At 39.4% G+C, this 14,002-nt stretch overlaps 1 protein-coding gene across 7 annotated transcripts in view; it reads left to right on the top strand.

The window, feature by feature from the left end:
- Nucleotides 1-14,002, top strand: part of Tpk1 (thiamin pyrophosphokinase 1) — a 339,523-nt gene that overhangs the window by 290,876 nt on the left and 34,645 nt on the right. The window contains exon 9 of one of the 7 annotated variants that reach the window (XM_071611284.1): nt 909-945. The exons of the other annotated variants lie outside the window; for them this stretch is intronic. Within the exon in view, the coding sequence (XP_071467385.1) occupies nt 909-913 (5 nt within the window). The 3' untranslated portion in view covers nt 914-945. Of the gene's footprint in view, nt 1-908; nt 946-14,002 lie in introns of those variants that run through there. 7 annotated transcript variants of the gene reach the window in all.

A 14,002-nucleotide genomic window follows, 5' to 3' on the forward strand; every position in this document is an offset into this window, starting at 1 on the left:
AAGTTGCTGCATGGCTACTTCAAGAGGGCTCCTGCCTCAGCTCTCCACTAGCCTGCCAAGGAACCCGAGTGCTTTTCAGACCTTAGCTCACCCACTGTCTCTGGCTCAGTTAAGATCAGGTGCCTCTCTGTTGCACAGGTTATCCTGTGGCAAGTTAATTTGTAGTGTTTCTCTCTTTCTGCCTGTGTCACCCCTCCCTCTGAGATAAACTGATGCTACTGGCCCCATGGATCTGGCTCCCAAATCTTCTTTCTTGTCCTATGCTCAAATCACCTAAATTTATGTGATAACTCCTGTGGTTACCTCCACAGGAGCTTCCAGACTTCAGCACCTGCTGCTGAGCATCTTTCCCTACTAGTTGGATGACAATTGCTTGCCAGGGACAATCAGGAGAAGCTCTTGGGAGGAATTCTGCAGGTAACCTCAAACGTGGGATTCAGTGCCCCAGAACAGCTTTGGCTAGTGGTAGGAAAATGCTCGTCAAGGTCACAAATGTGCCAAAGAGTGGAGGGGTTTTGCAGAAGTGTGTTCCACAGAAGAGGAGAAACTAACTTGCCCCGAGAACTTAAGTGATTGATATTCATACTGAACAGGAAAAACTTTAGCATGGCATTTCCTATCTAAAAACATAAGGATAGATTTATCAGAACTCTTTTAAAAAGCCCTGAGGAGAACTTCAGCTAAACAAAGCATACTATGAGACATTGTTCTTAATAAGAAATAAAATATTCCACGTCCCTTTTATTCTTATAAGAGTTTTCTCCACTTTATGTATGTGGTGTTCTATACTATCATCAAAACATGCCTAAATAATGATTTTTAAGTATAAAATTATTCAAAAGTTATGTTGGTGACACTGTAGCAAGGACCCATATATTTACATAGCCTCATTTTTCTTCTCAAAAAAGTGTGAATTCTTGTGGTGCCATCCTGCGGTGCTGTGAGGCAAAGGCTGGGCAGGAGGAATGCCGATCAGTCACCCTGCACACCTCGTGACCAGAGCGCTACCTTCTGTATGTTGCCAACACCATTCCAGAGGATTGTCTGCTTTTGTGGGCCTTTGGGATACACTGGAGCATGTTTTCAGATACTGGTGAGAAAACTACTTGAGATTCATTCCTGTGCCACAAACAAAAATATGGACCCAGCTTCTTATAGGGGTTTAGATTATTTTTCCTCAAGGGCATTTAGGTGTCAACACTTCAATTTAAGTGACATTTTTTTTTCTGGATATTTTCACAGACTCTTAAGCCCTTATTTTTATCTATTCCCATCCATTTAGCAATTTGTGTAGTATTATCTACCAAGAGGTGGCTCTTTTCCAGATCTGTAAAGGCTTGTTTTCTAGATTATTTGTAAAATAAGATAGCACTGATCTCAGAGAATCAACGATTTATACTTTTTGTTAAGAAAATCGATCACTTCTCTCTTCTGTTACAAGGCTCAAACCAATTTCCCATTAAAGACAAAAATCTTTATCCTAACCACTCTCTACATGAACTCTTGATTTCCACCCTCGTCCCTGGGGAACCAAAACACGTTAGCTAACCAACAGTGAAAACAAAAAATATACCTTTGCAGAACCTTAACAAAGGCCTTTTGAAAATCCACAGCCCCCCTGCACCCAGCACACACACATATACACGTGACTTTAACTGATTTCCTCTTTATATATCTTTCCCAGCCCCTCAAAGAACTCAAGGATTTTTGTCAGGTATTTCTGTTTTGAGTCTGATTTATGAACTCTTCCTTATCTGGCCAGGTGCCGGCCATATTCCACAATTCATAATCTGTCACCAGGAGTAATGGCCCATCTCCAAAGGTGAGGCGTGACAGTCCTTTCTGCATGCATCAGATAAACAGATCGCATGGCTACCCAGTGATCTATCTGAAGTGGGCTGAAGAGCACATTAACCTTTCAGCACACCCCCATTTTCCTTGTGGCTCTTTCCTTTTATGCTCTTCATTTTTCTTCATAAGAGGCAGACCTGATGAATAGCACAACATCCAATCACCAGTGAGCAGATTGCTCAAAATCCATAGAGGCGAGTGGGCTGTGGGACCCAGTAAATTTCAAAACATTGCAACCCTCAAACCTTGCTGTGTGAAATGCCTTCAGAAACTCACTGGGGTGAAGAGGATTTGTTACCTGCTTCCTCAATGTCATAAGCTGTTTTCCTGCGACACTTGATGGCAAGGAGTCCCATGGCTTCCAATAACTGCTTTGTCCTTTTATCGTTTCTAACACAAGACAACAGAAAATCTAACTTAAGCTTAGAGTACCATCTCAATTTGTTTCATTTTCATGAATTCTGAGTCTGGGTATACTCTGTGATATTTCCACAGAGTTGTTAGATTTCTGTTTTTCAAGGTTGAGAGTGTGCTCTAGGAGACATTTAGCATATTGTCCTAGTGTGGGTCTGTCCAGCCACCCAAGCAGGACATGGGCACGTGGGTGACAACATTGAGTAGATGAATAGTAAGTGTAGGCACACAAAAATGGTCAGGCACTGGATGCGGTTAGGATAGATCATCTTCTAGCATAGGACCTTGGAAATTTCAAAAGCTGATCTGACCTCACCAAAGTTCGCAACCTACATCTGTGTGTGTGTGTGTGTGTGTGTGTGTGTGTATGTGCATGGGTGTGTTCCATATGTGTCGATCTGGAAGTCAAGTTTCAGTATTTTAGGAAGGAACTAAGAGATTTAAACATGCAGACAGCAGGCCACAGAACTCATTCCAGGACCGTGGCAAGCAGAGCAGCAGCAGGCAGGTGGCTGATGGTTAAAAGTGCTGCTGGTCACTGAAGGGGGGAGTCTGCGAGAAGTTTACTTTTTCTGTGTCTTTATTTCTTTCCCCTGTGAGTCATCAACCTGGACTCTTTTAAGGATGACGCACAGGAAATGGAAAGTAAGGAGACTAGTGATGTTAGAATGGAGAGGTTGAACTTTGAAGGGATGACCTGCATCAGGATTTCTCAGACTTCAGTGTGTCTTGTTGGGAATGTGCAGGTGGGTGGGGGAGGGAATCTGCCTCAGGAGCTCCCACAGGATGCTGTTGCTGGTTCACAAAGCACACCTTGAGTAGTAAGGACCAAAATAAAAGGGCTGTCTGAAGCCCTGGAATACAGAAAGAGGGTTTAATCAAGATGAGAAACATGGAACAAACATCTTCCTCCAGTATCTGAAAGATTAAAAGAAGTCTGGGCAAGATGGTGACAGACAGAAAATCAATATACTTTTATCTCCTCATCCCAGTATTAAAATATAGAAGAAGAAAGATCTTAGGATGGGAAATGAATTACAGTCTAGAGGACATTCCAGCCCTCAAGAGTACTAAAGAGATAGTAATCTCCCAAGGTTTTTTCTTTTGTGTAACTGACAATTTACTTTGGAAGGCCACCTCGTATTGCAATTCAAGTTTCCATGCCATGTCATAGGATCTTTCTCTTCTATTATAACTATCTCAAGAACATTTTTTTTAGTTTTTATTTTTATTTTCTTTGGTGGTGCTCTGGATTGAACCCAGGGCCCTGTGCATGTGAGGAAAGGACTCTGTCAACTGAGCTAAATCCCCAGCCCTTCAAGAACAATTTGTTAATGTAGTATTTTATGATTCAGGAGTCCTGAATTCTGGCCACAGCTTTTCTTCTGACTCCCAGTTGACAGTAAATCACTTAAGCTTCTTCTGGCTTAATTTCCTTATCTGTCATGGAGTCATAATACCCTTGTCATCCCACCTCCTATAATTACTATAAGAAAGAAATGAGGTCTTAATTATAATGCTACTGGGGAAGATCTATTCCAAATTGAAGGTATCTTAGTGGTAGTGGCATTTGATTCCCAACAAGTAACTTGTACATTTTTTTTCTCTGTAAGATACTATATGGTAAAGCTTCCAACCTCGCTGCAAAAATTATTTTCCTAAGATCTAGATTTCAAATGCCAGTGACATGTGATGTGATGTGCACAGGAGAGAATGGAGAGAGGCACTGCCACCTGTCTGTAGCTCCGTGTTGCTTGAATGCTTTTTGCATTATAAGGAACTAGAATTTTGTTTACTTGCTCGTCTTTTCTGAAAAATTTTCTATGGATGATGGACAAAACCTGTTGATTACACAGAAAGTAACTGTAAAATAAAACTCACTGTTAACAGGTTTATCTTCTTTAATCTCCCTGTACCATATAAAATGCAGGTGTGTGTGTGTCTGTGTCTGTGTGTCTTAGTAAATGGGAAGGAGTCACAATGTGTTGTAACACAAACTGTTCTCATAACAAGAACAGAAAAAAAGGTCCAAAACTGCCTTGGCTTGTTAGCACCCACCATGTGCTCAATGCTAGCCCAAAGGTCACAAGATATTATAAAGACATGTTATACATCTGCCCCCAGGTACTTAGAATCCTTCTGGGAGACCAAGTCCCCATAGCTAAAACCAATCCTAACTGCTTCAGCACCTGCTCTGTACCAGACAGTGTGAAATACACAAGAGTAAGCCAAGCGGCAGGATGCTGTCCAGTAAAGGCAGCCAAGGACTCTCACACTTCAAGGCTGCCATGTACCCTGACTTCCTAGGACGAGACTCCTGGCCAGGCAGAGTAAGCGGTATTGGTCATTTAGTTCATGTGCATAATACACTTCGAAATATAAAAGACTTTGTCAGTTCACAAGTAACCAAGAAAACAAAACAAAGCAGAGAAAACATAAACCTAGGCATCAAGTCATCATTACATTTCCAAGAAAAAACTATCCACCTATTTCTGACATTTTTAATATATATATATATGCTCAAATCCATGCTGTTAGGCAGGTGTGCAGTGAATCACCTGCATATCCCAGCATCCCGTTCAAAATGCGAGCGTGCCTTCTCACAGGGCATGTTGATCTTCCTGTTTCTGGAGGAGAGGATGAAGTCAGGTGGCTTTGTACTCAACTGGTTTTACATTCCTCTCTACCACTCACATTTCACTTTTCCTTGGTTAAGAAATACTTATAAAGATAACTTGAGAATGATCTGTTTGGAAAGTTAAGTCTCTCTTTGATATACAAATATGAATCCTCTTTGACTAAAAAAAAAAACCATAAAATTATAATACTATACTGATCATATTTTTTGTCCCCATAGATCTTGGGACCTATTAGCACAGTGTCATAAATTGTCATCTGCTTATCACAACCAGTATTATTTGATATTTTAAATTTTTTGATAGAGAAGCAGAGGGCCTTGCTTTCTACATTACTTTTAGTAAAGAGAAAATTGAAATGATGTGTTATTTAATAATATTCCTTATGATTATACATTGAAGATTTAAAATATTATTAATTGAATTATCTGTGAAACAAGTATTTGCTAGTAAGATAGAATGAACCCTTCTTTTATTGATTTAAAAGACTTTTGGTTTAAAGGTCATGTTCAAAGTTGAGTTCTCTTTAACCAACTTAAATAACTCTCTTCAGCCTCCTTCCTTCACTTATACTGAAACAAATCATATTTACAATAAAAGTACAAAAATCACAAAATATTTAATTGCCAAAAATACTAAAGCTGTAAGGCATCAATGCTTATAACTTTCCCATCACTTTGTCATGGAAAAATTTTAAATAAGGTAATACTTCACTCTCTGTATCTTGAGTATGCACATGGGGGTTTTAAGAGTGTATTTTCTTAGCATGAAGCCATCACTGATGGCCATGACTCTCTGCTCATCCCCTCACTCCATCTAGAACACACTGCCTCCTGCAGCGTAGGAGTTGTGTTAGGCCCTGGGCCTTCAGGTGCTCACATTCTAGTTCAGTAAATTTCTAACTTGGAGTATGGAAAGAAAGAAAAATATCAAAGACCTGTGAAGAAGTCCAGAGTTCTCCTCCAGGTATTTTCAACATACTTTTTCCGGGTCTGACTGCCTGAGAGCTTTCTTAGCTGCGTAAATGACAGGACGCATTCCCACTAGGAATAGATCTCTCCTTTATTTGTCAATGAATAAAGATTTAAAAAACTAGTATTAATTCAAAATTGCTTACAAGATAATAGGTGCCAGATCCTCTTCTATATAATTTATATATTAATGGTTTTAATCCTCACAATAATATCTGAGGTAGACATTATTAGCATGCCAGTTTTAAAGATGAGGAAATTGAGGCACAGAAAGTTTAAGTAACTTGCTCAAAACCCACAGCTAGGAAGAGGACAAACTAAGCAGTTATCCAGGAATTTGGTTCCAAAGTCTGACTCCTCACCACTGTGGTGTATGACTTCATTGTTCAGTCAAATGATGAAATTCATTGATATAGGATTTTTTGTCAGCTTGAAAAAATAAAATATTTTAAACTTCAATATTGAAGTTCTTTAAAAAAAAATGGAATACAAATTCATAGTTTTGGGTTGGTTTTAGAGGAGTGAGTTGTAATAGTGAGTACATGGCCAGGGGATTATACTCTATTAAGTATCAGCTGGTGTAATTTTTGCCCCCAGATCATCAGTGTGAGAGCAACGTGCTCCCCTAGACTTCCTTCCAGAGTAGCTAATGCTGGTTTTCTTGACTTTTTCCTCCTAGGGATTCTGGTTTTGAGATAGGGTTTTCCAAAAGCATATTGCTTTGTTTTTCTATTCCAGGTTGCTGAAAATTGATGCACTTCAGGGAACCCTTTTTCAATTCTGCTTAAAAACTCTTCTATTAAACAATACTGTGCTATCACATGTTAGAAATAGCAAGACTTAGGAAGACATAAGATAATTTTTTTTTTTTCATCAGGAACCAATAGGAAGAAAACACCCAACCTGGTCTTTACATATTACAAATATCAGGCTAAGACTACAGCAGGCATGCTTACTCTTTCAGGAAATAAAAGTCAAGCTTGAAAACTTGAAGAAATTAAGAAAGAAAATGGAAAAGAAACAATTTTTGAAAGAAAAATAGCTGAGGATAGGTCTTAAACAGGATAAATAAAAGGGAATTCACATCTAGATCCATGTCTTGCTCCACTTGGGCTGCTAGGACACCAGATTGGGTGGCTGATAAACAGCATACATTTATTGCTCATAACCATGGAGGATGAGAAGTCCAAGATAAGACACAAGCAGAGTCCTAATAGTTGCCAGCTGTGTGTCCTCAGTGGCAAACGGGGCAAATAGTTCGAAAAGGTCTCCTTTGTAAGGACACTAATCCCATTTATGGGAACTCTGCCAAGGACACTAATCTCATTTATGGGCACTTTCCCCACCTCTCATATCAACACATTGAGAATTAGACGTTAGCATCTAAATTTCAGAACGACACAGATATTTAGAGCATAGTGTCCTACCTAGTGAAATTACATAAACACTAAGTGAGAAAAATGTTAAAAGGAGCCAGAGGCAAAAGGTGGCAACAGTTTTCTATCAGGTGACTTCTGCCCCCTTGTGGAAGCCAAAGCAGGAGGATTATAGTGTCCCTGGACCAGAGAGGGGCACTATGGCTTAGAACTGTCCAGGCAGAAATACTCTCAACAGTTAGGATGAAAGAAAAACATTTCAGACAACTTAAAGAGAGGTGGGGAGCCCGCCATAAAGAGAATGTTCTTTCAGATGTATATTCCAGGCAGTGGGAAAATGATCCCGGATAAAACGCAAGGATGTACCGGAAGAAGTAAAGAAAATGGTTTTAGAAGGGAGCGTGAATCTGAAAGACAAATACGCATGGTCTTATTTCTATGTGCAGTCTGAAAGAGATGAGCTTGTGGAAACAGACTGCAGTTGGTGGTTGTCAGGGTTGGGGAGAAATGACAATGTCAGGGAGATGTTGACTGAAGCATACGAAATTTCAGTTAGAGAAGAGGAATTAGTTCCAGAGAGCTGTTGTACAACATGGTGACCATCATTAATCACAATGTAGCATATTCTAGAAAACTGATGAGATTTTTTATTTTCAACCACACACACACACACACACACACATACACAAGCATGCTAATTAGCTTGATTTACTCATTCTACAATGTGTGTGTGTATATATTTCAAAACATTATCTTCTACATGATAAATATATATTTGTAAATTAAAAGAAATTAGAGAAAAATAGGATTATTATTAAAAATACACTGGAATTTGATAATGAAAATAAATGTAAAACTACAAAATTCTTAGGAAATAGGACAGGGGTATATGCCACTGGTAGAATACTTGCCTTGTAGACACAAGGCTCTGGGTTCAGCCCCGAGAACCACAAATTTTAAAAAATTCTAGGAAAAAAAAAAAGAGAAAAATCCATACCATAGAATACTACTCTACAATTTAAAAAAAAATCTTTTGATTCATTTAACTACTTGGATGTACTTTGCAGAAATTAAGCTGTGTGAAAAAATATAATCTCAAAAGATTACAAACTAAGTAATTTCGTTTATGTGAAATTTGTGAAATAACCTAATTGTAGATATGGTTAGTGATCAGTGATCAATTAGTAATCTATTGATTAGCTTGCCAGGGGTTAGCCATGGGGAAGGAGGTAAATATGGCTACAAAAGGGTAACACAAAGGAGCACCATGATATATTTGAGTCTCTTAGTTATTGTGGTGGTTATACCATATTTGTCTAGTAATGAAATAACATAAACTCCTCCCCCACCACCCTCACCCTGACACTCACTCACCAAGGAGTGGGATTTACAAGTGACAACTTCTGGGTTCTGACGCCATTGTAATTGTGTATGATGTTAACACTGGAGGAGGCTGGGGGAGGGGCATGGAAATCCTTGTACATTTCTCTACAACCTCCTGTATCTCTCTAATTATTTCAAAATGAAACGTTAACCATAGGGAAAAATACATGGAATTAAAATATGTAGCCATAGCATAGATGCCACATTAGTCACCTTTTCGTCACTCTGAGGAGTACCTGAGAACAATGTGGGGAAGGAAAGAGTTATTGTGGCTCATGGAGTCAGAGCCCATGTTCAGCTACCTCCAGAGCAGAAACAGCAGAGGAAAGCTTCTCACTTCATAGCAGCCACTCAGTGCAGAGAGAGAAAGAATTGAGTCAGTGACGAGATATGCCCTTCTGGGGAGACCCACATCCTCCAACTGTAGTTCCACCACTTCCCAATAATGCCATCAAGTTATTACTCCACCAGTGAAGCAATCCACCAGTGAGGTCAGAGCCCTCCTGAACTGATCACTTATTTCCCCAAAGCTCCACCCTGAACATTTTTTACCCTGGGAATCAAGTGTTCAACACCCGAGCTTTGAGAGACACTTTGTATCCAAACCATAGCATAACATGTCAGTTGGAATGGTGACGTGGAGTTAACACGTCCTTACATTCTTATATTCTCCAGGCCATTTAGTGGAGTATTGAAGAATTAAACTATGTTAGCATAAACACTTTGAAATTTCTAAGGCAAACAAATAGAAATGGTATCTAACTTCCAACTAGTAGACAGCGATTCTCAACACTTGATTTGTTTATCGGCTTTTTCATTGATAAGGAATGAGGGGTACCATAGGCAAGAGGGTCTTGGTGAAAGGACTACCGACATAAGAACAAGCAAAAACTCCAGTAAATAAGACGTGAATTGAAGCTAGAATTGAAAATGTGCTCCAGAAAGTTGAGTTTCATCAGAAAGCATTAGAAATGATGAGGCAGTGTTTGTTCTGCCTGGAGCTGAAATCACCTAAGATCAAGGGCAGCACTCTGGGGGAATTTGGGTGTGAGGGAAAAGGTGTAACTGGATAGCAACTAGTACCAGCTTAGTGCAGTAAGGTCCCCGAGGTCCTGGCTCCTCTAGATACTCAGTTCTCAGCTGTGAGCCTGTGATATCGGGTTTCTGTCTAATAGGAGGGATGATTAGCATTACATAAAATGCACTGCTTTGGAGTCTACAATTCAGTGGCTGTTGGCATATACACCCTGTTATACAACATTGTCCTCAGGTAATTCCAGAGCAGTTTCTTCACCCCAACCTATTAGCATTTAGTCCACATCCCCCATACCTTCCCTCCCCTGGAAAATGAATCCATGCAGTCTCTATAGATTAGCCTATTCTGAACATTTCATATAAATGGAATATCTGGACTTTTTGTGTCTGGCTTTTGTCACTAAGAGCCATGTTTTCCAGATACACTCTTGCAGTGTCATAAAGCAGCACACCATTTCTTTTCGTGGCTATGCAATATTCTGTTGAACAGAAAGGTCCAATTTTTGATTATTCATTTATCAGTCCACAGGCATTTGGGTTGTTTTTACTTTGGGGCTTTTCCGAGTATGCTGCTGTGAACATTGCTGTACAAGTTTTTGCAGGTGTATGTGTTCAGTCCCCTTGAGTACACCCCTAGATGTGGAACTCCTAAGTCATATGGAAGTTCTATATTTTACTTTATGAGGAACTGATGAACTGTTTTCTACAGGGGCTATATTATATTGTATTCTCAGCAGGAATATACAAGGGTTCCATTTCTCCATATTCATCAACATCCATTTTCCTTTTTAACAGTGGGATGAATTGGTACTTCACTGTAGTTTTGACTTCTATTTCTTGAGTAATTAATGATGTTCACATCTTTTCATCTTATGGGTCAGTTGTTTGGAGATTCTTTGGAGAAAGACCTATCCATGTGCTTTTTCCTTCTTAAACTTGGGTTGTCTTTTTATTGCAAGAGTTCTTTGTACATTCTAAATACCAGACCCTCATCGATATGCAATTTAGACGTGTTTTTTTCCCTATGGGTTTTTCTTTTCACATACTTAATACTGTCCTTTGATCCGTGAAGGTTTCAGTTGTAATGAAGTCAGATTTATCTGCTTTTCTCTTGAGTTGTTTGTGCCTTTCTATTCTTTTATAAAACTATTTTCGCTGAAATAAGACACTGTTTTATATTTCAAATTCTTGTCTCTAGTTATCCATAATTTAAATAGCCTTACTAGTAACGTATCTCACAAACAATGATGCATTAGTCTCGTATACCTGATCTAGGAAATTTGTTGTTTTTAAACAGTACACATTTATCATCGTGCAATTCTGTGGTTCAGAAGTCTGAAAAGGGCCCCATCGTGCTAAAACTGGATGTCAGCAGACCCTTGTTCCCAGGGAAGCTTTAAGGGAGAGTCTGTCTCCCTGTACTTCCCAGTTCCTGAGGCCCCCTTCTTTGGCTCTTCTCTCTCTTTTCCTCCATCTTCAAAACCAGTGACACAGGGTCAGTCTCTCTCATGTTGCCCCATTCTGACCTCTCCCCCTTCCACTTTTAAGTCCCCTTCTAATTATCTTGGCGCAGGAGAGTCTCCTGATGTTAAGATCAGATGATTAGTAAATAGAACTCCATCTGCATTCTTACTTCTGGGGATTCAGAGGTGGACATGTAAGGGCAGTTGCTGTTCTGTATAGCACAGATGACCTATTGGTGTCCAGTTCACTGAAGCTCATGATTATCATACATTTGTTAACAGATAAAAAATTTGAAAGTACCCAATTTGACCAAAATACCTGACAAAAACAACTTGGAGGGAAGATTTATTTTGGCTCACAGTCTCAGGTTTCAGGGGTTTTAGTCAGCTGACTCCATTGTTCTGGTCCTGAAGCAAGGCAGCATCATGGTGGAAGGGTGTGGCAGAGGCACGCTACTCAGCTCACAGCAGCCTGGAAGAAGAGAAAGGAGACAGAGAGAAGGAGAGGGAGATGGATGGAGGGGTGGGGGTAGGGTCCTGAGAGAAACACCTCCAGGGCATGTCTCCAGTGACCTACGCCCCCCCCCCCATGGGCCCCATCTCCCAGTTGTCCATTCAGCCATCGGTCAGTTAATGCCCTGAAGAGCTCAGAGCCCTTGTGACCCAGTCATCCCACAGCCTCCCCTGTCTGCACCTGAGACTTTGAGGGACATTCCAGATCCAAACCAGAACATACATAGAAAGTGAGATACTACAGGTAACTCTGGCTTTGTCTCTAGAACCTTGTTTTGGGCAGCAGCACAGACACTAAGGGCAGGGAGTTTAGCAAATATAAAAATTATTAACTCACCACGAGTTCTTTTTAGAATATCTAAACCAGAAGTTTCTGTTCATTTATTGCTAGAGAAATACAACTTAAAAATTAGGCATGATGGATAGCAGTCCTAAACTAGCTCTCTAAAAATGGGGTAAATGGACAGACACTTTCTGTAAGGGCAGCAGGTACAGTGCAGTGAGCATGGGCTTTGAAGTTAAGGAGATCTAGAGCCAGGTTTAAACTTGCCACTTTATTAGAAAAGGCCTGGAATTCAACTGCATCACCCAAATTAGATTTTTATGAATATGTACAAAACTTGGTAGGGTTATGTATCTCAAATGTCTCTGAGATGCAGATGGATTTTTTTAATGGAAAAAAAAATTGTGCTTAAGGTTTATAAAGTGGCTTGAAGACCCTTAGCCATACTGTTTATCAAATGATAATGGTCTTAGGAACACATGTTAAGTGCATACATTTTAAAATCAATTTGTTGGTGTGATTCTAGAGATAAAAGTATTCTCCTTACCTAATGCTGTTAGAAGTCATCAGGAAGACAGGGACAGTGAATTCTGTCAGGTCTTTTCTTTGACTCAAAAGGAAGTGAGATGGTAGACAGGCTGACTTGTTTACTGCTAAGCTTCCTCACTCTCCTGGTCCCATTTTCTTGCCTAAGTAATCTATTGCCACCTCTAGACAGGGGGAAGAGGCTCTAATCTAAAGATGAATAGAGAAGCATGTTGATGCTCCCAGTGATATACATAAAATCTGAATTTCTCTACCTCCGTGTGCATCAAGGTATGTTTTTTCCTAAGATATGTGGATTGTGAGAACTAAGATGATTATTAAAGAAGGCAGCGGGCAATTTAGGCAGTGCCCTGTCTCCCTGTGACAAAAGCTTTGCAGCTAAGCACAGTAATTTATGTTGATAAATTGCAGCTGTCAGAGTGTCCAAAGCATTTCATGGGATAGGTTTCTAACTTTGCATTTCTCATTCGTGCATTCTGATGTATGAACTTTTATTAAAAAAAAAAAAAAAGGCACAGATAGTCTCTAAGTCCCGGGATGTATCCCTGAACTATATCATAACCAGTTTGGATAAAGTTAAATAAAGAATGATAATAAGTAATAATGATTATTACTTTTACTTCCTTTCTTCCCCCAAATCTGTATGGATCTTAAAGTGCATTGAAATGTTATAGAAATAGGCCATTATTTGACAGTTAAGTTGCCAAGAGAAGAAAACACAATGTCAGAACTCTGGGGGCGGGGGGGGAATGGTTCTAAAGCATAGAAAGGTACCTTTGAACAAGGTTGAAAGGCAGTGGGAAGCCAAGGTAATGAAGCCCCAAACTGATGTTATCAAAAAAAGCAAGGGAAAGGGTACAGAGACTGCAAAGAGTGAACTCTTCATGTGACACTATCATATCAGTGTAACAACAAGAAGTGACAGATAAAACCACCTTCAAAAAAGAGCCTGGGAACCAGGATTCTAGTCTGTTATGCTGTTACATCCATGTGCTATCACCACAGAGATGCTGTGTTAAAACTCAGTGGTTTACATAAAGGTAAAAACACCTCTAGTGGATCCACAAAAGAGAAAGGGAACAGAATCCAAGTATATAACTTCCCAAATACATCCAATCATAAGGGAAGACAAGATTGGAAGAAAGGAGCAAAAAAACTACAGAGCAGTTAGAAATTAACAAAATTCCATTAGCAAGTTCTTCACCTACCAGTCTCAACTTTAAATAATGACCCAGAATAGCTGAATGGATAGAAAAAGAAGACCCAACAATATGGACATTGGTGGACTAAGAGTGAAGGGATAAAAAGATGTATTTTTATATTAATTGTAAGTATAAAGGATGAGTATCTATACTTACATCAAGAGAAATAGGCTTTAAATCAATAAAAGCAGAAAAAGACAAAGAAGATCCTTATACCATGAAAAAATTGGTCAGTTCACCAAGAGAATATAACAATTTTAAATACATATGCACCTCACAACACCTAAATATGTAAAGTGTATTTTATGTTAATATTTTATCAGACCTGA

Source organism: Marmota flaviventris, chromosome 1, assembly GCF_047511675.1.
Source record: "Marmota flaviventris isolate mMarFla1 chromosome 1, mMarFla1.hap1, whole genome shotgun sequence".
In the NCBI taxonomy this organism is placed as follows: Eukaryota; Metazoa; Chordata; class Mammalia; order Rodentia; family Sciuridae; genus Marmota; species Marmota flaviventris.